This window comes from Polistes dominula, unplaced genomic scaffold (assembly GCF_049000335.1).
Source record: "Polistes dominula isolate Pdom_NZ unplaced genomic scaffold, Pdom_raw_medaka contig_11, whole genome shotgun sequence".
NCBI lineage: Eukaryota > Metazoa > Arthropoda > Insecta > Hymenoptera > Vespidae > Polistes > Polistes dominula.
The window spans coordinates 4360410-4381082 of record NW_028301154.1 but is presented as its reverse complement, the minus strand read 5'-3'; the positions used below and the strand labels follow the sequence as shown (position 1 = coordinate 4381082).

At 31.0% G+C, this 20673-nt stretch overlaps 6 protein-coding genes across 12 annotated transcripts; 5 read left to right on the top strand and 1 right to left on the bottom strand.

Moving 5' to 3' along the window:
* Positions 1-85: 85 nt before the first annotated feature.
* On the top strand, positions 86-5833 carry Capr (caprin family member). 2 transcript variants are annotated; one of them, XM_089178510.1, is made up of 6 exons: positions 86-535; positions 1598-1816; positions 1920-2267; positions 2378-3199; positions 3299-3614; positions 3719-5833. In XM_089178510.1, exons 3-6 carry the CDS (start codon positions 1950-1952, stop codon positions 3961-3963), a joined length of 1701 nt encoding a protein of 566 aa, XP_089034636.1. In that variant the 5' UTR covers positions 86-535; positions 1598-1816; positions 1920-1949; the 3' UTR covers positions 3964-5833. The 2 variants fall into 2 exon arrangements, with proteins under 2 accessions (XP_089034636.1, XP_015184292.2); XM_015328806.2 differs by lacking the exon at positions 86-535 and adding an exon at positions 599-804.
* A 648-nt stretch (positions 5834-6481) lies between these two features.
* On the top strand, positions 6482-9344 carry Poc1 (Proteome of centrioles 1). 3 transcript variants are annotated; one of them, XR_016178572.1, is made up of 7 exons: positions 6713-7065; positions 7142-7352; positions 7430-7629; positions 7718-8011; positions 8083-8883; positions 8952-9023; positions 9119-9344. XR_016178572.1 is itself a non-coding variant. In XM_089178518.1 (5 exons), the coding sequence occupies exons 1-5, from the start codon at positions 6715-6717 to the stop codon at positions 8386-8388; spliced, it is 1362 nt and encodes a 453-aa protein (XP_089034644.1). In that variant the 5' UTR covers positions 6482-6714; the 3' UTR covers positions 8389-8536. The 3 variants fall into 3 exon arrangements, 1 of the variants encoding a protein (XP_089034644.1); XR_016178571.1 differs by having other exon boundaries at positions 8952-9031; XM_089178518.1 differs by lacking the exons at positions 8952-9023; positions 9119-9344 and having other exon boundaries at positions 6482-7065; positions 8083-8536.
* On the top strand, positions 8750-9344 carry Atox1 (Antioxidant 1 copper chaperone). The gene is made up of 3 exons (XM_015328805.2): positions 8750-8883; positions 8952-9027; positions 9119-9344. The coding sequence occupies exons 1-3, from the start codon at positions 8872-8874 to the stop codon at positions 9247-9249; spliced, it is 219 nt and encodes a 72-aa protein (XP_015184291.1). The 5' UTR covers positions 8750-8871; the 3' UTR covers positions 9250-9344.
* Positions 9338-14509, bottom strand: Lnk (SH2B adapter-like protein Lnk). Of its 2 annotated transcripts, none has more exons than XM_015328800.2 (5): positions 13352-14509; positions 12376-13265; positions 12076-12275; positions 11745-11993; positions 9338-11165 (listed from the first exon to the last, which is right to left on the bottom strand). In XM_015328800.2, exons 1-5 carry the CDS (start codon positions 13786-13788, stop codon positions 11028-11030), a joined length of 1914 nt encoding a protein of 637 aa, XP_015184286.2. In that variant the 5' UTR covers positions 13789-14509; the 3' UTR covers positions 9338-11027. The 2 variants fall into 2 exon arrangements, with proteins under 2 accessions (XP_015184286.2, XP_015184287.2); XM_015328801.2 differs by having other exon boundaries at positions 10974-11165; positions 11661-11993; positions 13352-14508.
* Positions 14510-14787: 278 nt separating this feature from the next.
* On the top strand, positions 14788-16829 carry Snr1 (SWI/SNF related, matrix associated, actin dependent regulator of chromatin, subfamily b, member 1). 2 transcript variants are annotated; one of them, XM_015328798.2, is made up of 6 exons: positions 14788-14894; positions 14992-15461; positions 15537-15664; positions 15742-16054; positions 16133-16309; positions 16382-16829. In XM_015328798.2, exons 2-6 carry the CDS (start codon positions 15010-15012, stop codon positions 16419-16421), a joined length of 1110 nt encoding a protein of 369 aa, XP_015184284.1. In that variant the 5' UTR covers positions 14788-14894; positions 14992-15009; the 3' UTR covers positions 16422-16829. The 2 variants fall into 2 exon arrangements, with proteins under 2 accessions (XP_015184284.1, XP_015184283.1); XM_015328797.2 differs by having other exon boundaries at positions 14830-15461.
* Positions 16830-17120: 291 nt separating this feature from the next.
* On the top strand, positions 17121-20582 carry sea (mitochondrial citrate transporter scheggia). Of its 2 annotated transcripts, none has more exons than XM_015328799.2 (4): positions 17121-17618; positions 18056-18490; positions 19152-19372; positions 19443-20582. In XM_015328799.2, exons 1-4 carry the CDS (start codon positions 17459-17461, stop codon positions 19623-19625), a joined length of 999 nt encoding a protein of 332 aa, XP_015184285.1. In that variant the 5' UTR covers positions 17121-17458; the 3' UTR covers positions 19626-20582. The 2 variants fall into 2 exon arrangements, with proteins under 2 accessions (XP_015184285.1, XP_089034647.1); XM_089178521.1 differs by lacking the exon at positions 17121-17618 and adding an exon at positions 17833-17979.
* The last annotated feature ends 91 nt before the right edge of the window (positions 20583-20673 follow it).

The following is a 20673-nucleotide window of genomic DNA, read 5'->3' as shown; positions in this document are numbered from 1 at the left end:
TATAGTAGAATATTAATCACATAATTTATGTTTTTATTAATCATTTTTGAATAAAAGACATACAGTTAACATACGCTTGCTTGTGTGTGTGTATATATATATATATATATATGCATAGAATTTTTACATAGCAAAATCTTGATATAACTTATAAAATTATATTATCTACCTTAAAACAATGATCTCTTTTACATAAATTACAATACTTTATGGTAATTCATTAAAAAGAGATTAGTAAAAAGATCATATTTATGTGTATAGCAAATTGTTTGAAAAAGTTGAATTTGAAATATATCGAAATCCTATAAAATGCGCGCGGCGATATATCGAACGATGTATCTCGATATACTGCACGTAACAATTATACACGTACGTGGTTAATAAATTTTTAACAAGACGTTTCGAACAAGTTTATTTAACAAAAGTTATTTAATTAGATTAATAATAAATGATAAATATGATAAAATGGACAATAAGATAGGGAAAAAAAGTAAAAAACTAACAATTGTTGGTTATAAGAAAGAGTCGGAGAAAGGTAAGCAGCGTGAAGTTAGCAGTGCGCATGCTCATATTCTCCCTCCATAGTGCACTAACCACTCCGAAGTAACAGCACGAGGGTCCCTTCCTTTTCCCCGCTCCTCTGGGATTTCGTCTTCATTCCATTTTTCAGTACGTGTAGTTAACTCGAGGATGCCTTCCGCGAATCCAAAATTAGAAAAGCAGCAATCTGCGGAGCCCGTAGATTGTGTACGGCAAACGATTACAGTAATCGAACATAAGATACGAAATCTAGAAAAACGCAAGGTTAGTAATTAAAGTAATAAAGTATCGATATTTAGTATCAAATCTACCTGTCAAGGCGGCTTCTATCGTGTAATCCGCCATGTTTCTTTGATGCGCCATGTGCTTCACGTTAGAAAATTCGCCGATATTAAAATATTATTCTATCAGTAGTATTTCTTTATTCTTTATATAATTAATTAACGAATCATTCAATATTGGTCATTTTTACAGAAGATTTTTATCATTTCCTGACGTATAAAATATAATTCCGTTGTTTCAAACCTCGTGTCATGGCGGTACCTTATTAGTTGCATCAAAACTTCCTTTCCGTAATTTACCTTAACACTTTCTCTTTTTACACCTTCATTCTTAATTTATCTTTTATTTTATTTGGCTATTTTCTAACGAAAAATTTCGATTTTTGTCTGTATATGTTTCATGCCTTACAGCTCTTAAATTAGGACAAAAATATATATTTACATATATATTGTCCATTTCTCGCGACATTTTTTTTTATCTCCACGCACCGGTTTCTTCATACTGCATTTCTTTTAATACTTTAATAGTCCGTTCAATTGAATAATATAATTTTATTTTAGCTTGTGTGTGTGTATTTTATTTATTTAAATTGTTTTCTTTTTTTTTTTTTTCAAGCAGTCCGAAATATATACATTTGGAACGGACGAAAATTTATCGCGGATTATATATTCTATTGTTATTCGTCTCGTGTTTTTCTTTTAGTTTTCATTTTTTGTCATTTTTTGTCATTTTTTGTCATTTTTTTTTATAAAGAAAAAAAATTGTTTGTCTTTAGGGTAAATTGGAGTCGTACAGAGACCTCCAAAAGAATGGAAGGGAATTGAATGCGGATCAGACCAAGGCTGTAGCCAGATACGATGGAGTTTTGCAATCTTTGGAAACTGCTCGCGAAATACATAAACAAGTCGTTGGCGTTGCCAATGAATCAGTCAAACAACAGAAAAAATTGGCACGGAAAGAGGCAGCAGAAAGGACACAACAAGATATTGCTAAAGTAAAAATCTCATTGATCTTACTATATGCTTAACAAGTTAAAGAATTGATATTTTTTACAATATTTTCTAATAATTCTAATCCTCATCATTTTGACAATTTAGGTTAGAGAGATATTACTGATACAAGATATTATGACGAGTATGAGTATAAGTACTGTACGAGAAGACTTTCTATCTGGTACAAATGGAGCTATACAAATTTCTAATGAAGAATTAAAATACATAGACGATCTGTATAAGGAAATAATGATGAAGCATAAGCGTGAAGAGGGAGAACCAACGATTGTCCAACAAATTCAAAAAGCTGCTGAACATTATGTGGCAATTGTTGATGGTAAACAAAGAGAAGTGGCTGGAACAACTTATAATAAATTAAAAGAAATCATTAATTCCATACATCAGTCTGGTTACTTTGATCAGACTCATGCCTCAGAACCCACAGTCGAAGAAGTAAGCAAGTATACCTATTCAAGTTCATGTAACATTAAATATTCTATTCAATTAAATTAATTAATGTTTATTTGAATTAATTTTAATTGTATTCATCATGTTCGTTACAGAACAATGACACTAGTACGGAAACACAAGTAACGACGACGGATACTTCTGTGCCAGAACAAGAAGAGTTTAATAACAGCGAAAGGCACATTCCACCCGAATCTATAATGCCAATTCCTAGCTTTCCAGTTCAGGTAGCTCCTCTTCCTGTAGTATCGGGCACTGCTCCAGTTACTGGCCCAATATCAGTTGTACCCCAACCAATTCCACCACATCCAACTGCGCCCGTTGAACCATCATATTATACAAATGCGACTGGATTTGTACCACAACCGCAACCACAACAACAACAACAACAACAACAACAACAACAACAACAACAACAACAACCACCACCACCACCACAACAACAACAACAACAACAACAACAGCAGCAGCAGCAGCAACCACCAACACAGCCACAACAACCTAGAATTAATGATGTCATTGGGACACCAAATTTTTTCTTTTTACAAGAATCTGAACTTGATTCGCCAGATGTCACATCCCAAAACCCTATCGTATCACACATTCCTGCAGTTAATGCACCTATACCTTCACAAACGTTTACAAATCAGAATTTTACAAACGCAACTGTTGTACCCCAACAGGTAATATATCAGCATCAACCATCACAAGACATGTCACACATTCCTGGATTTTCAAATCCCAACCCACCACCTCCCATACCAATGCCACCATCACATCAACCAAATATACAATTTAGTCCACAACATCCTGCTGGTTTCCAACAACAAGCTGCATCTCAGCCTATTCCAGCACCAGGGCCGAATTTTGAACCATCACCTCAACAACAACAAGATGGCCAAGAAAAACACACAGAAGTACGTACATAATATCTAATATAAATATATTACAATTCGTATATTACATTTAAATTGGAAATAAACATAAATAATAATATATAAATATATATGATACAGGAAACAAAAGTAGTAGTAGAACAACAGGAAGAGCCAGTTGCTGTGGAAGTAGAGGTTGCAGATCAACAACAACCGACGAGCAGCGGCGGCGAGTCTTTTGATTGGGTTCAATTAACAGAACCTGTAGATTGGAATCAAGCAGAAACAGCACAACCGCCAATTCCAGACACACAACAACAACAGCCACAGCAACCACCACAAGCAGCTCAACAAGCATGGAGTGGATACAGAGGTCGAGGTGGAAGGAGAGGTAATTCAAACGGATACAATGGAAGAGGCAGGGGTGGTTATCAGCAAAATGGCCGCGCAGGACAAGGTAAAAAATAAAGCATTATTAGTAGCATTATTTATATTTATTTATTAACACGAGAAATATATTTTGATGATTTGAAATTGTTTGCTTTATGTAACAATGAATAGCTTATTACCGCAATGACAGTAACTATCAAAATGGTTACCAACAACGGTCCTGGGCAAATGAAGGAAATGGATATAATGGAGGATTTAAAAGAGGAGGAGGCGGCAACACAAGAGGCGGTCCTCGAGGTGAACGGGGAATGGATAGGGGAGGACGAGCGGGGGGACAATTTCGAGGTCAAAGAGGAGGAAATCGTGGTGGTGGTGGTTATGCACCTCGCGGTAAGCCACAACAGGCACAACAGTAACAACTAAACGATAGAATTAATGCACAGTAAAATGTTATATTAACGCTCTAAGATCACTATTCAATTGTCTATTTATGAAAAAACCTAAGTCGGCACAAATACATCATCTTCGGCATACTCGGAGCACGTGATGTATTCACAAATAGATATCATCAGCATAAGTATATACATGTATAATGTACGCAAAAGCGCGATCTCTAGAAAAAAGAAACAGAATCTTTGATATTTAATGTTGCATTATACACTAGGTTTATCATGTACAAAGAAAGCGCGCGCGCAGTATGACTTTTTATTTATAGTAATATAGTAAGATATAGATGTAATGGGGAAAAAAGTTATTCCATAACTTTCAAACGTTCTCCTAGTGTCGTCTTATTCTTATTTCACAATAAGTTGTTGTAATACACACATGCTGGTACTTATGCATCTGGCTTAGGATTGTTTCTTAAATAGGACGATGAATAACATAACTCTGCATTTGAATTTGGTATTTATAATTATTGAAAGAAAACAAATTCCATAACATTAACATTAATGTATAGAAAAAGAAAAAATGAAAATGTAATATTGTGATATATAAAAAAAGAAAGAAGAGATAAGATGAAGAAGATCAACCAAATTCATTGAAGTGTGAACCTACTATGCAAGTATTATTGTGTTGTAACAAAAAGCAGCAGATTTCATAGGGCAACAAATGTTTAACAACTACATAAATATATAAAAAGTATAATAATAATTTTATTATAAAAAGAATGACAAGAAAAAAAAATATGCGAGAACTCATATTACACACGTATTTCATGGAAACAGAAGAAGAACGTATTTAAAAATGTAATTATAAGACGATTAAAAAAAAGAATAGGAACGATCTGCTAGACTAATTTCTTTGTCCTATGGCGCATCGTTCTAGAAGATTTTTTAAGATACCAGAAAAAAAAGGATACAGAGAATGCCTTCTAGTGATAAACTTCTAGACTCTATTCCAATTCCGGTCTACGAATTTGAAGCATTTAGATTAAATGTTACTGAGATTTATAGTCGTAAAATGGATGAGGATACGTTAATTTATAAAAATGTTTAATCATGGATGAGTTACGTGATTCCTCTTCCGAAGATTCATATTGTTCTCCCTTTCTTCTATTTATAAATATATATATATTTTTTTCTTTTCTTGTTCTTTATTCCATTTTTCAAAATTTTATATGATACTCTTTATTACAAAATCGACAATAGTGTTATTAACAAAACACATAACTGTGTGCGATGTCGATGATTGAAAATGCATGATTAGTTGATTCTTTATTTTGGAAAGTAAACAATTATTATTCATATTATTTTGTAAAAAGAAACAAATATTAAGAGCTTTGAATGTATAATTATTTATAAAAGGTTATACTTGTAAAGTACGCCTTTAAAAAAAAAAACTGCGTTTTACATATTGCGCTATGTATGCGTTATGAAAAGTACTGTATTTCGTTTAATCATCCCTAATCTACAGTTACATTTTTATTATCCTATCAATACCTGTGTATCTTCCAAATAAAGATCTAATTCAACCCTGCTAATTAGCCTATCTTATCACGTAGCTTAAAATGAAGGCATTTCGTCATTACATCTGTTCTTAAAAAAAAAAAAAAAAAACAAAAAAAAATATACAAAATTAAAAACCAAGTAATAACGTGTTTAATTAATAGCGTAAACGATATCATCAATCTTGTATATCCTATTGCAATGTCTTTATACGTACAATTGTTCTTTCAATATAGTAGTTCAATACTGTATATTATATTGTTCTTACAATTTCAGCGTTTTTTAATGTTAATTGCAACACGTTACTATATTTTTAAAATAAATATTAAACTAAATCAAACTATATAGAGTGTATATGTTAACCGTGAAAGATCGAAATTTGATAATGTTAAGATTCACATGGTAAATTGTCAACACATACCAAAATATTTGGGTTTATTCTTATACATTAATATTTCGACATACTCCAAGTGATCATGTGAATCTTGACATTTTCTAATTTCGATTTTTCACGGTACATATACATATATTTGATCGATGGAGCTTTTATCTTTTGTGTATATATATATACACGATTAAGCATCGGTTGTTTTCAAATATCGCCATGCCTATTTTTATGCATTTAAATAAATATAATCAATAGACTCTTTTGAAGACTTCTTTTTTTATCAAAAGAGAATATTAATCATGCGTGGTTTGTTTTATTAAAAAACATATATATTTATTAGAAACATGTTATTTATGTTAATAAAAGTTGAAGAAAAATCACACTCTAAAATATATATATATATATACATAGCTGTATTACTATAAATTATATAGGAAATATTGCTAAAAAAAACTCCATTAGTTTTTCATTTGAATATTAGTTTATTTCCGCCTTACGTCAGATGGCGCCTTGATCCCTAAGATACACAATTGGCACCTCGAAAATGAATTTTCTATCTAGACTGTTATTAGACTAGAGTAGTAGTAGAACCAAGTACATATTCGTTTGAATTCGAATTTCTATAAAGATTTCATTTAAACGAAAAATTAGTTCATTCATTATTATATTTATTCGACAATAATTAATTAGATTATTTATTTTTTGTTCAATTCAATGTTAGATATCATTTTGTTATTTATCGTTAATTTAGCATATTTACATTTAAGTTAAATAACGTTCTTGTTAAAATTATTAGTAGTAATATTATATATATATATATATATATTATAGTGATGGTGGAAACAGCATGCGATCCTGCTATAGAAAGACATTTAAAAGGTCACAAGGATGCAATTACCGGTCTCCACTTTCATCCTAATAATAATCAACTCGTATCTAGTAGTTTGGATAAAAGTTTGATGTTATGGAATTTAAGTGATTCAATTAGAGGATTTCAATTAAAGGCTCACAAAGATGCTGTCTTGGATGTTTGTTACGCGCCTTCTGGAGAAATCATAGCCAGTGCATCAAGAGATCGTTCTATAAGAATATGGATACCTAGTAGAATAACAGGACAATCCATAGATTTCAAAGCGCATTCGGGAGCTGTAAGCTCATTAGATTTTTGTCCAAATGGAGAACGGGTATTGTTCAAATCATATATCAATTGTTAAATATTTATCCTTGAACATTATTCTCATAGATTTAATTGTGTTTTAGTTGCTAAGCGCGTCCTATGATAAAACTTGTAAATTGTGGATGTTATGTAAAAGAAAATTTCTTCTATCATTTAATGGACACACAAATTGGGTCAGATGTGCCAAGTTTTCTCCTGATAGCAGACTTATAATATCTTGCAGCGATGATAAGACTGTTAAATTATGGGATGTCTCTACTGGAAAATGTGTTAAAACTATTAATGAAGTTAAAGGTATATTATATGTATTGCAATTATTTTTCGCATTTGAATTAATAAAACAAATGAAATAATAAAACTTCAATTTACAGCTCCAGCCTTATACGTAGAATTTCATCCAAGTGGTGGTGTTATTGGATCAGCTAATACCGGTGGATACATCAAATTATATGATCTAAGGATGGGTTCGTTGTATCAACATTATGCCATCCACAAAGGTCCTGTGAACGTAGCCAAATTTCATCCCAAAGGAAATTTTATGTTAACTGCTTCCGAAGATACTACTATGAAAGTAATTGAATTCTTTCTATACATTTACATGTAAAGTTTTGTTCTCTTTTGAAAAAGAAGTACCAAAATCCGTGTGATGTCTCTTTTAGGTTTTAGATTTATTGGAAGGCCGTCCAATCTATACACTCAAAGGGCACAATGGTGCTGTTAGATCAATCGCCTTTTCTCTCAACGGAGATTACTTTGTATCGGGTGGTGCTGATTTTCAGCTTTTAACATGGAAGACTAATTTTGATAAAGATGATAACAATAGAAAAGTTCCTAGAGTATTCATACCGCCTGTCCAAGATATTAAATATGATGAAGATGAATGGTCAAGCGACACGGATACTCGAGAAGAATCAAGACATGAGAAAACTGAAGATTATGCAGAACAGCAAGAGGTATTGATTCTAATCTAATACATTTATATGTTGTGTTTACATTTCAACGAATATAGTGACATTTTCTTTAGTTTTTATTATCATCGCTGGAATCTGTGGAATCTAAATTTGATTCTAAAATTTGTAAAGAATCTATTCCCAAGTTACCTAATGAAAATATACAAGTCGAAGTGATTAATTTGAAAAAAGAGAGACAACGCAAGGAAAGAAAACAAGATTCTTCTTGTATTGGACAATATAAAGTACCTGATTCGTATTCTAGTCAATCTAGTAATATAATAGAAATGTTAAATGAACAAGTTGAATCATTACGAAATACTGTTCGTATATTAGAACAACGATTAAGTGCAGTTGAGAAAGAACTTAAACATAAATAAATATACACATATAAACAGAATTAATTACATCAAATAAAACAAGTTTATTACATACTAGTTAATAAATGATATGAAAATTTGTAGGTTGTAATTGTTGATAAATGAACAATTGTTGATAAATATAATTATAAAAAGTTAGAAAACTTTATTGACAAATTTTCCTTAGTTTATTTTGATCGTAACCATTTAACCATGATTATAAAAGACTGTTGTAAAAAGATCACAAAAGGGGGAGCCACGCACGTCAATCTAAATGGACTAAAAGAACAACTCATTGCCTCTATGATTGTATGTTATTAGTTATAAGTGAAATTGTTGAAAACTTGATCAAACGATTATCATCAATAATTAAGAACTTATCTTTTGATAAAAACTTGTTTGGTATATCAAGAAATAGTACTTGGTGGTAAGAAAAAGAAGGAGAAAAGTAACTTTGGTGTTATATGCCACGTCAAATCTTTTATATATTTTTTCAGTGATATTATGGCGTCGCAGGTAAGAAAATTGTCATTTTATTTACTTTTTCAAAAATGTCAATTATATGAAATAATTTTCATTTAAAGGTCTACGAATTTCGAGTTGAAATGACGTGTGAAGGATGTGTCAATTCCGTTCAAAATGTTCTTAATAAAAAGGCAGGTTTGTAAGTTTTTTTTTTTTTTTTTTTTAAATATTCCCAATGATCAAATATTTGTTAATGTCATGTAATATTGACAATTTTATTTGGTAGGTGTAAGTGATATTAACGTTAACTTAGCTAATAAAATGGTATCTGTGAAAACAACATTATCCTCCGATGAGGTATTACAAACTATCAAAAAAACTGGCAAGGAGTGTACATTTGTAGGTGTTAAACAATAAATTTGACACAAACGTTAACACACAAATATATCTAATACTATGTAATTCAAATATTATTTTCCTTCTGTTGAACTATTAAACCGTTAAATGCAATATTTAAATGGATTTATTATGGTTTTCAAAATGATAACATCTAAACAAACTTATCGAATTCATAAAAGGTAACTTAATAATGAAATATAAATTAATAAGAGTATGGTGGTGTTTTTATGTTTGTGCATGTGTATATATATTTGAAATATATTAAAAAGTACGTAATCCTTTTTGACCGTCCTCCCAAGTACTTTGGAATTAGTCCCCGCAAGAATAAAAAATCAATTGCATTAATTAGGAAAAAAAGAAAGTGAGAGGGATAATGTAAATCGTAATATATGGCAGTACATCATGTATAAACATGTTCTTATATGTGATATTATGTAAGTACATACATCCTAAGTTTTCTTACATATGTTATTTCAAGCAGACAGCAAATAAAGTTTCCGAAAAAATCTATTAAATATTAATATTCATTCATGTAGTCTCAATCATCTATTTTAATTCAAATTGATGCCGTATTATAAAACAAATTAAAAAAATACCAATTTTCCAAAATTTCCAATTTTATATTTCACGCACGCAACAAAACTTTATAAGATTTTTTTTTATCTTCTTTAATAATAGACAAAAGAAAAGAAGGAAAAAGTAAATCTTATTACTAAAGTTATTACTTGACAAAGTAAATGTCCTTTTTCTTTTGAATGTATATTAAAAAAAGAAGTTTTAAAATGTTTTCGGATAGTATCGTCGACACAAATTTATTGGATAAATTTAAAAATGTCTTTTATTTTTCCTATATATGTATATATATATTAAGAGTAGACATTAATTTGGTGCATTTTTTACTTAATTTGGAGATTTTATTATAAATACTAGGTACAGTATTATGTTTTGTAATATTTACCGTTATTTTCTATAGTTTTTTTACCGCCTATTGGGTAACTTATAAATGTTATCCTCGTAGAATGACGGTGATTTGCTGGCTATGAAATCTTCTATGCATTTATTGGACTTCTTCAAGCAACTTGAAGCACTCCTTCGACAAATAGTGTTTTTAGGCCCTAAAAAGATGGTAGTTTGAAGAGACCAGGTCCGGAGAGTAAGCCGATAAGGGAGAAGAGAACTTCTCATCCCAAGGTATAAATAGAGTCCGTCTGACGTGCTTAAAGCAACATATGGTTGAGCGTTTTAATGTTTCGTGCCTTGTTTCGTGGTCGGTAAATGAACTACTCTTGATTTGAATTCGAACAAAAGTAATGATTGTTTAAAAAAAGGCACCGAATTAATTTCTACACCTAATATATATGATTGAAAAAAAAACCATGTTTCATAAAATGAAATCAAGTTTTTAAAAGCTGCTTCAAATGCTACCTTAAGTTTAACATTCTAATATATTGCAGAATGTAATAGATTACTTTAGAAATGAATATTTGATCAATATTGTAATCAATTGTTATGATTAGAAAAACTCGCGCGATATCAAATGTAAAATTTATATTAATAAAAAATAAGGTAATTGTTAATTGTCATCTAACTGTAGGAGATAAAAAAGAATAGAGTTATTAATCATACTCTTGATTATAATAAAATGATATTGGCAAAATATGAAATCTTAAACAATACAACGTAGCTCTTGAAAAGAATATAGGATTTAGATTTGTTTAGTTGGTCTTATCAGTGCAACTTAATTCTGAAAGAAATAAAATATTGTTCTAACGATAAAAATGATAACGTATCCATCGTCAGAGAAAACTATACGTATTTTGAACCGCTCTGCTAGTGGTCGATGTTGAACCTTGTTGCTCTGCAATGTTATGTAGTTGTTCCAGTCTTTCCAAGGACTCAGTACGTGTTCTTATAGAACCTCCATATGTGTGTACCTAATTTAATTATACACAATTATTTGATATGTTCTTCTAAACACTGGTGGATAAATTCTTAAATTTTCTGGTTATCGTTAAAGATAATATAGGAAAAATACTACAAGTTAATGTTTCAATTGATCGTAATTTACCAGAAGTTTTAAGAATACACCATCATCGTATGAAAAAGCGAGCTTTTTTGCCCCACTGTCATTTCCTTTTTAGCCAACAAATGTTGTTATTAGAATAATTACATTCCAATAATATATAACTTAGACTTTTGTAGGATAGAAACATTAGCGCGCTATAAGATATTTAAATCTGAAGAAATTGTCCAAACATTCATTATAATTTCATATATTAGGATTAGTTTTTGAATGGAGACTAATAATGGTATATAAGACAATTTCTATATGCAATATATTTCAAAATTTAAATCGAATTTGGTAGAGCCATTATACTTATGAGATGAATGGAAAGAGAGCGCATCACTTTATCTAGTTATCTACTCACTGTCTGTAAATCAGACTTCAGACTGTGGGTGTTGGCCACTCGCGCTCATTCAAGAGGAGTTAGACTTCCACTGCTGACTCTTACTTCTCTGGGCTCTGGAGCTACCGGAGGTCTTCTTTCTTGCGACTGTTGCATTACGCCTATCATATGATGTTGCGTCGTTCGATAAGCAGGATTAGCCACCACGAATTCTGTTAGAGTAACATCTGCAGTTCCACCAGATTCAAGAGGTATGGCATTCTGACGAAAATGTTCTAACATATCGTATATCGCCGGAAAACAAAGGTGTTGGACACGACAATGGCCTTGATCGTTTAATGTCATTCGTAAATGCTAAAATAATAAATATCAAGGAATAATATATCATTGCAATATATTAGTAGTTATTTATTAATAGTCTTTAAAATAGAATCACCTTTGCTCTTCCCTGAAAGTTAAATGTTAATACAAATTCTCCTTTTCGTGTTTCACTTTGGCGAACAAGAAAGACACCATGGCCATTAGCAGAACTGTGCAAAACAAGCTGTGCTGCATCTGAACGTGGCAGTGTACCATGAAACCAAGGATACTCTCGTAAGCTACTTGATAAATCTAGTTCACCGTCATTTGTAGCTACTAAAAGGAAACAATAAATTCATTGAGATTTTATTCCATTATATCTATATATATACATATATAATATAATCGATAGTTAAACATGCATATTATTTCTCACATTGTTCAATTTCTTGTTGTGACGAACATAATTCCAAATTACTACTACTTTGCATACGCAATCTTGGAGGCAATTCCGGTGGATTGGATAATGCTTCCTCTGTAGTTGGCTCATGAGATGTTATTCGAGAACCTTTACTTGCTGAATTGGCCCTTAATCTATCACCTTCGCTACTAACTCCAATAGTAGAAGAGTGTCCTAAGGAATCTACTATTGAATCTCGTGTACCAGAGACAGGTGTGGTAGAATTTTGCTGTACAGTACGCATGCAGTATTTAATAGTAGCCAGCCAAGATCTCATATCATTAGAATCATGAGCTTCTATTACAAATTCCATATTTTGTGTTTTCAGAACAAATGTGTTTTCATGATCTGGCATTTCAAGTGCTGTGGTTTCTCTGGCTTCAGTTATTGCAGAACAAAATACACCGCTGCGTGGTTTGACCGCTTTTGGAGGAGAATAAAATTCTAGCATATAACCTCCGATTGCTTTTATCAATGCCAATCTAGATTTTTCCCATTTTTGAGTTCCGTCTATGTACTCCCCCATTAAAGAATTAACAATACCCTCCTTTCTACATTCAACAACAATTTTAGAAAGTTTAGTTTTTGAATGTTTATCTCTACGGTGTTCACTGTGAGACAATTCTACTTCGTCACTCTGTTGTTTGTGAAAGAAACTCTTTCCTTTTTTAAGTCCTTTAAACGACAACCGGCGAAAGAAAGGTTTGTGAACTGGTTTAGGTGATACTGTTTCACCATCGTGTTCAGAGTAATCGCTAAATTCTTCGTGCGATGAAGCACGAATCGGAGCATTGTTATTTTGAGATATGGCATTTGGATCTCTTTCAGTGAACGCTGTTTGTCGAACATCGTATGCAGTTAGTGATCTAAAAAATAGAATAAACATAAGCTTTGGAAAAGGAGAAAAAACAAGTTAACGTTAAAAATTGACAAAAGATTAAACTCGACAGACCTAACAGTACGACGTAAGTATTCGCTTTCAAAATGTTCGCAAAAACTTTCGACAAATTTTCTAAGAAAGTCACGATGAGATAAAGTTGATCTTGCACTTTCAGGTAGATTTAGGCTGACATAAGTGCAGAAAGCTTTGGCAAAGTCAGAGGCCGAGGCACGGGCGTGTCTTTCACAAAATTCAATCCAACCATTGGCGGAATCTGGCGACAGAAGAACCGCCGACGCCGAAGCTGTTGCCGTCGTCGTTGTCGTTGTTGCTGTCGTTGCTGTTGTATCTGTTGTAGCTGTTGTTGCTGTCGTTGTTGTCGCCGTTGCTGTTGCCGTTGTCGTTACCGCCGCCGTCGTTGTCGTCGCCGTCGTTGTTGTCGTCGTCGTCGTCGTCGTCGTCGTCGTCGTCGATGATATCGTTACAGTCGTTCCAGTATAAACACTCATTACCGGCGTTTATACTAGCAAGCGCGAAACACATACAGGGAGGCGATTATTATTGGCCTTGTTTCTTTTTATTACAACTTGTTAAAAAACAACAGCTTCACTGCGCAGTACCTCCTAGCAAAACTCCCCTTTTTACGAATCGAAGAAATGTGTATTACCAGAGACAGTACACTTGCGCGTACACAACACGCATACATATCTATAGAAACTGTAATAGGAACGATGCGCAACCAAAGGGAAATGATTAAGCGCACATGGATCTTTATTATTTATTTTTCACCCTTTATTTTGAACAACAAAAATTCAATTATTTATTTCATTGATACTTCAATTTCATTGAAACTTCAATTTTGGATTTTTTATTGAAAAACAGTACACAAAATGTTTTCTATTTTCACGAAATATTTTTATCGACCCTTTAATCCTTGTTCCTTATATCGATATAAACCGGCCATATATAAACCGATCACACATTTACTTTTCAACTCATTTCTTCTCAAGACAGAATTATAAATGATGTCAATCTCGACAGATAAAGGTTAAACATTTTCAATCTTAATAACTTTGCGATCTGCATTTTCTTTGTTATCTCGAAATTTTCAATCATCCTTTGACGATATTACTTTCTACTTCTGTTTTCATGTATAATCGTATTTTCGATGAAAATATTTGCCCTCATTGCAATTAATCCATCGAGTTCTGAATACTAGCGCACTCTATTTGGCGGCACATATTGTTTACACGCCGCAATCATGTGAATTTTCTTTGACAAATTTATATTTTACAATGTAAAGAACCTTTCCTATATTTTATATCATTTAATTACCTTTTATTCATTTGTAATTATTCACATTTATATATAATTGTATATAATAGTATATTAGAAAAATGAAATACCATTTTGTAAGATTTCCGTCGGTAACGCAACATTTGATTATCGACTGAGTAACTAGAAAGTTAGTAATTAGTTCAAACTTCAGATGGCAGTTTCAATAAAGCGAACCTTCTGCCATCTACTGGAATATATTACTATTGCTAATCTGATATTATAGTGGTTGATTTAACAGCATTCTTCATTACAAAAATTCAATTCTATATGTTTAGTGGTTAGAGAAAAGTTTTTTTTTCATAATTAATAATAAATAATTGATACAAGCATATTTGTAGGATATGTTTAAAAGTAATATCGTTCTTATTTTGTAGTGAAAAAAGAAATATAATATGGCATTGCGTACTTACGGAGATAAACCTATAAGTTTTCAAGTAGAGGAAAATGGAGAATATTATTGTATTGGCTCAGAAGTGGGCAATTATTTGCGACTCTTTCGTGGGTCGTTATATAAACGTTATCCTGGTATGTTCAGAAGGTCTATAACTAATGATGAACGTAAAAAATTAGTTGAACTTGGGTTGAGCCAGCATGTACTTGCATCAAGTGTATCACTTTTGAGAGCTAGCGAAGTAGAAGATATTATTGAAGGTAATGATGATAAGTATAAAGCTGTATCAGTGCATTCTACTGAACCACCTGCACCTAGAGAAGGAAAATCTAAAAAGTCAATGGCATGGGTACCAAGTTTGCCCAACAGTTCGCATTTAGATGCAGTACCACAAGCTACGCCTATCAATCGAAATAGGGTCCACAATAAAAAAGTCAGAACATTTCCATTGTGGTAAATAATCATTTTAGTCATTGAAGATTAAGACATTTAATAATATAGAAGTTATATTTATTTTATCTGCTATAGTTTCGACGATACAGATCCTTCTGCCAATTTAGAAAACGCAGCACAACAAGAAATGTTGGTTCCCATACGTTTGGACATGGAAATAGAAGGTCAAAAATTGAGGGATACTTTTACTTGGAATAAAAATGGTACGCATTACTACATTCTTTTTACTCTTCAATATTTAATTAATTAAGTTAAAGTTAAATAATCTTTTTTTTTATAGAAAGTCTTATAACACCGGAACAATTTGCAGAAGTATTATGCGATGATTTAGATTTGAATCCATTAACTTTTGTTCCTGCGATAGCTCAAGCTATAAGACAACAAATAGAAGCCTTCCCGCAAGAAACTATTTTAGAAGAACAATGCGATCAAAGAGTAATCATTAAATTGAACATACATGTAGGTAATACATCCTTAGTAGACCAAGTAGAATGGGACATGTCCGAGAAAGAAAATAATCCTGAAAAGTTTGCCATGAAATTATGCGCTGAATTAGGACTCGGTGGAGAATTTGTTACGGCTATTGCTTATAGGTAATTTTATTATTCATTTTGATTCATTAATATTCATTTTATTTGACATTAATAATTACACTTTATGAACGTTGTCAGCGTTCGTGGTCAATTATCATGGCACCAAAGAACCTATGCATTTTCTGAAGCGCCATTACCAACTGTAGAAGTACCATTTAGACCTCCGTCCGAAGCCGATCAGTGGGCTCCATTTTTAGAAACTTTAACCGACGCGGAAATGGAGAAAAAAATAAGAGATCAAGATAGAAATACTCGGTAAAATATTTCAATATTAAGAAACAATATTATTTCTCTGATTCGGAAAATAATTTGTGATTTATATTTCAGGCGTATGCGAAGATTAGCAAATACCACACCTGGATGGTAAATAATGTATGAACCATTATTATTTTAAATAAGGAGTAATGTTTATTTCCTATAATTGTTTATTTAGAATGGAAGATTAAACTCTATCTTTTCCTAATTCTTATTAAAAAAGAGAAAATAAAAGAAAAAAAAAATGACAAAAGAAATGAAATAAAATGAAAAAATATAGGGGAGGAAAAAATATAAATATGTACTAAAAAAAATGTGTCGATGTTAAGCAAAGAAATTTATATAAAACTATTTATCGATTTACTTATTTTTCTTCTTTTTCTAACAATTTTCAAGCAAATTATTACAATTTTTCTACCAATAAAACAAACACTTTTATAAAGTGATATTTTATTTAACAATTAATTATATATCTCGTCGTCTGTGAACTTTAATATTAAATAAAAGTGAATAGATCATTTGTAAATACAAATCATTTTGATCCACACAAATTATAGAATTTATTTTCATGAGAAAACTGTGTCATGTACTTTTTGCAAATAAGAGACGTTAAATAAGATAAGAAAACAATTTTATACCATATGTAGGAATTAGTTTTTTTATAAAAAACTAATTATAATTGATAAAACGTCGTCGATTTAATAAAAAAAATTCCAAGATCTTACAATGAAATGTAATATAAGTATGTAAGCAAATAAAAAAGATACGTCATCAAATTTCTTCAAGAAATATTGAAAGTCATCGGTAATAGGGGAAAAAGGATATTTATAAAAAAAAAAAAAAAAAAAAAACAAACAAACAAACAAAATGTTTTATTTTTACCTAATCGTTTCGATGAAATATCGAAATTTAATGAGGTCGCGCGTAGCAGGAAAAAGAAGCGATCAAAAGAAGTCGTACGACGACGACGACGACGAAAAATAAGAAGAAGGGGAATCGTAGAAGTATCATTTGTACGCACCATTGACGGTCACACATGACTTGATCGGATCACTTTTGGTTTCGACGTCTTCAGTGAAAGACTTCAAAGAAAGAAGAATACTAAACTCATTGTGTTATTGTTGTGTTGTCATAGTTTTCGCGATCGCCATGGATCCAGTTTGGTTAAGGCATCAATTTATACAAGAAACGTCATTAATATCATCATACAATAATAAAAATCCATTCCCAAGTAGACCATGGCTTCAGAATGGTTCGGTTCTGGCTGCTGCCGGTGCTACTAATATTGGTCTCAAAGGAATCATTGCTGGTACACAGTTGTTTATTTTTTTTTTCTCATTATTTAATTATTTTGTAATAAGTAGGTCGTGTTTTTTTTTTTTTTTTTTTTTAACTAGAAACTTTCCGTTATCTTATCAAATTGACTGAAAAACATTTACTTCTGACATTTGTCAAGTTTAGATTTTTTATTTCCATCAAGTGGTTCGATATATATATATATACATATATGTGTATATATGTATTTAAATATATTTCTATGCATGCATCACACGCATGATTTGCACGCGTGTTTGTGTACTTCGGTCATTGAATGAGCTATTAAAAGAAAGAGAGAGAGAGAGAGAAATATAATGTTTGTGATGCTCACTCTATGGTGCGACAGTTCAAAGGTTAAAACTACGTTAACCTTCAATAAGAAAGAATATATTGACTTTAATGTATATATTTTGTACTTATTGTTGGCAGGTGGTATTACCGGAGGTATAGAAATTTGTATTACATACCCAACTGAATATGTAAAAACACAACTACAATTGGATGGTAAAAGTGGAGCTGGCAAAGAATATACAGGAATATGGGATTGCGTAACAAAAACTGTCAAAACTCGTGGATTCTTTGGATTATACAGAGGCCTATCCGTTCTCCTTTATGGCTCTATACCAAAATCAGCAGTACGTTTTGGTGCTTTCGAATCAGTTAAAAAAAGATTGGTCGACGCAGATGGAAATCTCAATGCTCAGAGAAAACTTTTGGCAGGACTTTGCGCTGGTGTATGCGAAGCTATTTTCGCGGTGACTCCTATGGAAACGGTCAAAGTTAAATTTATTAATGATCAGAGATCGCCTAATCCTAAGTTTAAGGGATTTTTTCACGGCGTTAGTTTGATAGTCAAAGAAAATGGTAAGCATTTCTACTGTTCTACACTTTTTCTTTATGTGACCAAAATATTTCTTTTATGATGTAAATATTGCTTATATACATTTTTATTATCATGAGCGTTCTTTTCTTCTTTTCATTAGCGTTGAAAATTCTGGCACAAATTTATTACACACAGTTGAAGTATGATGAATTATATATTATTACATAATATCTATAGATACATATTTATGAGTGTGAGTCTTTGTTTTTTAAGAAATGCTCATTTTCACATATTTCTATTTTTATCCTACTAATACATAATTTTGTAATTGGTTTAAATAAGAATTTACAAAATTATGACATACATAAAAGTATCTTTTAAATGAATGATAAGAATAATGGTATATGCAGACTTAGTCCTTGAACCGTATTAACTTGACTGATGAAAAGGAAAGATAATACCGCTTGTAAGCTGACGTTTACAAGATTGAGATAGTAAGACATGTTTTTCTCCTTTTTTATATATATTATTAATTGATCATATGCGTGTGTATTCCCTTGAAAACTCTCACTTAAAATATCAATAATTATATACTTCATGTATCTTAAATTACTACCATGAATGTGTTTTCATTAACAACAATATCAATTATTATATAATCAATTATTTATTATTATTTAATATCGTTATTTTGTTGAACAGGATTCAAAGGAGTATACCAAGGTGTTATGCCTACTATTTTAAAACAAGGCTCTAATCAAGCAATACGATTTTTTGTAATGGAAACATTAAAAGACTGGTACAGAGGTGGTGACAATAATAAAAATGTTCCTAAGGTTGTTGTCGGTGCGTTTGGTGCATGTGCTGGAGCAGCTTCAGTTTTTGGAAATACCCCTGTAGATGTTGTCAAAACTAGAATGCAGGTGCGTAACAATATTCTTTCCTTAATTATTTAAGCAACTTTCAGTATTATAATTGAACTTTTATTTTTAGGGTTTGGAGGCATCAAAATATAAAAGCAGTATAGACTGCGTTATCCAAGTATGGAAAAAAGAGGGTCCATTAGCCTTTTATAAAGGCACTATTCCAAGATTAAGTAGAGTATGTTTAGATGTTGCTATAACATTCATGATATACGATTCATTTATGGATCTGTTTAAGAAAATATGGCCATGAAAAAACTTATATATATTTATATAGAATTTTTATTTTATTATATTATATTATTTTAAATGATATTTTATATGAACATTAGAACATTCCTTTATGGGAGTACATTTGCGTAATATGTTTGTATGATAATGACTGGAATATTATTTTCTTATAATAAGTTTATTATCATTCAAAGATATTATCTTGTTAAATTAATAAATACGTCTCGTATGATGTCGATCATTTAATGTGCAGTAGTTGGTCGGTTGACAAACATAATCTGCTAATCATCATGAAAAAGATAAATTTACAGTTTTACAAATCTTCTATACAGCGTCGGGTTTTTTTTGCACTTATTTTGTAAAATGTTCATTAACCGATCATTTACTGTATTTTATTAGAGAAACATTATTGTTTGCACAAAATACATTTTTTTATATATATATAGAGAGACATATTGTATATTAAGCACAAGGTTTTATTAATTTAAATAAGGTATATGTAAATAATACATAAACATTCCATGATATTAATATACACACATATACATATGCATGAGAGTATTGTATGAACTAAATAATTGCAATCAATGCTGTGCCAGAAAACAAAATCAAATATTAAAAAATTATATATACCTATGTTTAAATAATAATAATAATAATAATAATAATAATAATATAATTTTATATAAATATATGTGCACAGTTTTATACTTGAAAAAAGAAAACATTATTCAAGATGTATTAAATGATGTACATAGATATAATTTAAAATCAGTTGAAAAAAAAAGAAAAGTAAAAAGTTTAAGAGAGACTACAAGTTTGCATAGACGACGCAAATGTATTTAATAACAATAAAGCTTCAGAGAGGTATTTATGTACACATTCCACATTATTTTAATTGTATTATATTGCATACAATTATTAATTAAAATGATATTGCCATATTGTAACCAAAAATAATATACATATTTTTATCGAATATTTACAATCGCATATGCCACATGAGATATTTTGGGTATTATTATTTCCTGTTGTTTATTTTTATTTTTTATATTATTTATTTAATTCAC

What these genes read in the sequence shown, in the direction of transcription:
- Capr (XM_015328806.2), top strand. Translation starts at nt 691, where the DNA reads ATGCCTTCCGCGAATCCAAAATTAGAAAAGCAGCAATCTGCGGAGCCC. An exon ending in CACAACAAGATATTGCTAAA is followed by an intron (nt 1,817 to 1,919) that starts GTAAAAATCTCA and finishes TTGACAATTTAG; the next exon opens with GTTAGAGAGATATTACTGAT. An exon ending in AAATGGCCGCGCAGGACAAG is followed by an intron (nt 3,615 to 3,718) that starts GTAAAAAATAAA and finishes AACAATGAATAG; the next exon opens with CTTATTACCGCAATGACAGT.
- Poc1 (XM_089178518.1), top strand. Translation starts at nt 6,715, where the DNA reads ATGGTGGAAACAGCATGCGATCCTGCTATAGAAAGACATTTAAAAGGT. An exon ending in AACTATTAATGAAGTTAAAG is followed by an intron (nt 7,353 to 7,429) that starts GTATATTATATG and finishes TTCAATTTACAG; the next exon opens with CTCCAGCCTTATACGTAGAA. An exon ending in CCGAAGATACTACTATGAAA is followed by an intron (nt 7,630 to 7,717) that starts GTAATTGAATTC and finishes TGTCTCTTTTAG; the next exon opens with GTTTTAGATTTATTGGAAGG.
- Atox1 (XM_015328805.2), top strand. An exon ending in TGTTCTTAATAAAAAGGCAG is followed by an intron (nt 9,028 to 9,118) that starts GTTTGTAAGTTT and finishes TTTATTTGGTAG; the next exon opens with GTGTAAGTGATATTAACGTT.
- Lnk (XM_015328800.2), bottom strand. Translation starts at nt 13,788, where the DNA reads ATGAGTGTTTATACTGGAACGACTGTAACGATATCATCGACGACGACG. An exon ending in ACAACAAGAAATTGAACAAT is followed by an intron (nt 12,276 to 12,375) that starts GTGAGAAATAAT and finishes GTTTCCTTTTAG; the next exon opens with TAGCTACAAATGACGGTGAA. An exon ending in ACTTTCAGGGAAGAGCAAAG is followed by an intron (nt 11,994 to 12,075) that starts GTGATTCTATTT and finishes TTATTATTTTAG; the next exon opens with CATTTACGAATGACATTAAA.
- Snr1 (XM_015328798.2), top strand. Translation starts at nt 15,010, where the DNA reads ATGGCATTGCGTACTTACGGAGATAAACCTATAAGTTTTCAAGTAGAG. An exon ending in GTCAGAACATTTCCATTGTG is followed by an intron (nt 15,462 to 15,536) that starts GTAAATAATCAT and finishes TATCTGCTATAG; the next exon opens with TTTCGACGATACAGATCCTT. An exon ending in GTTACGGCTATTGCTTATAG is followed by an intron (nt 16,055 to 16,132) that starts GTAATTTTATTA and finishes GAACGTTGTCAG; the next exon opens with CGTTCGTGGTCAATTATCAT.
- sea (XM_015328799.2), top strand. Translation starts at nt 17,459, where the DNA reads ATGGATCCAGTTTGGTTAAGGCATCAATTTATACAAGAAACGTCATTA. An exon ending in TTTGATAGTCAAAGAAAATG is followed by an intron (nt 18,491 to 19,151) that starts GTAAGCATTTCT and finishes TTTGTTGAACAG; the next exon opens with GATTCAAAGGAGTATACCAA. An exon ending in TTGTCAAAACTAGAATGCAG is followed by an intron (nt 19,373 to 19,442) that starts GTGCGTAACAAT and finishes TTTTATTTTTAG; the next exon opens with GGTTTGGAGGCATCAAAATA.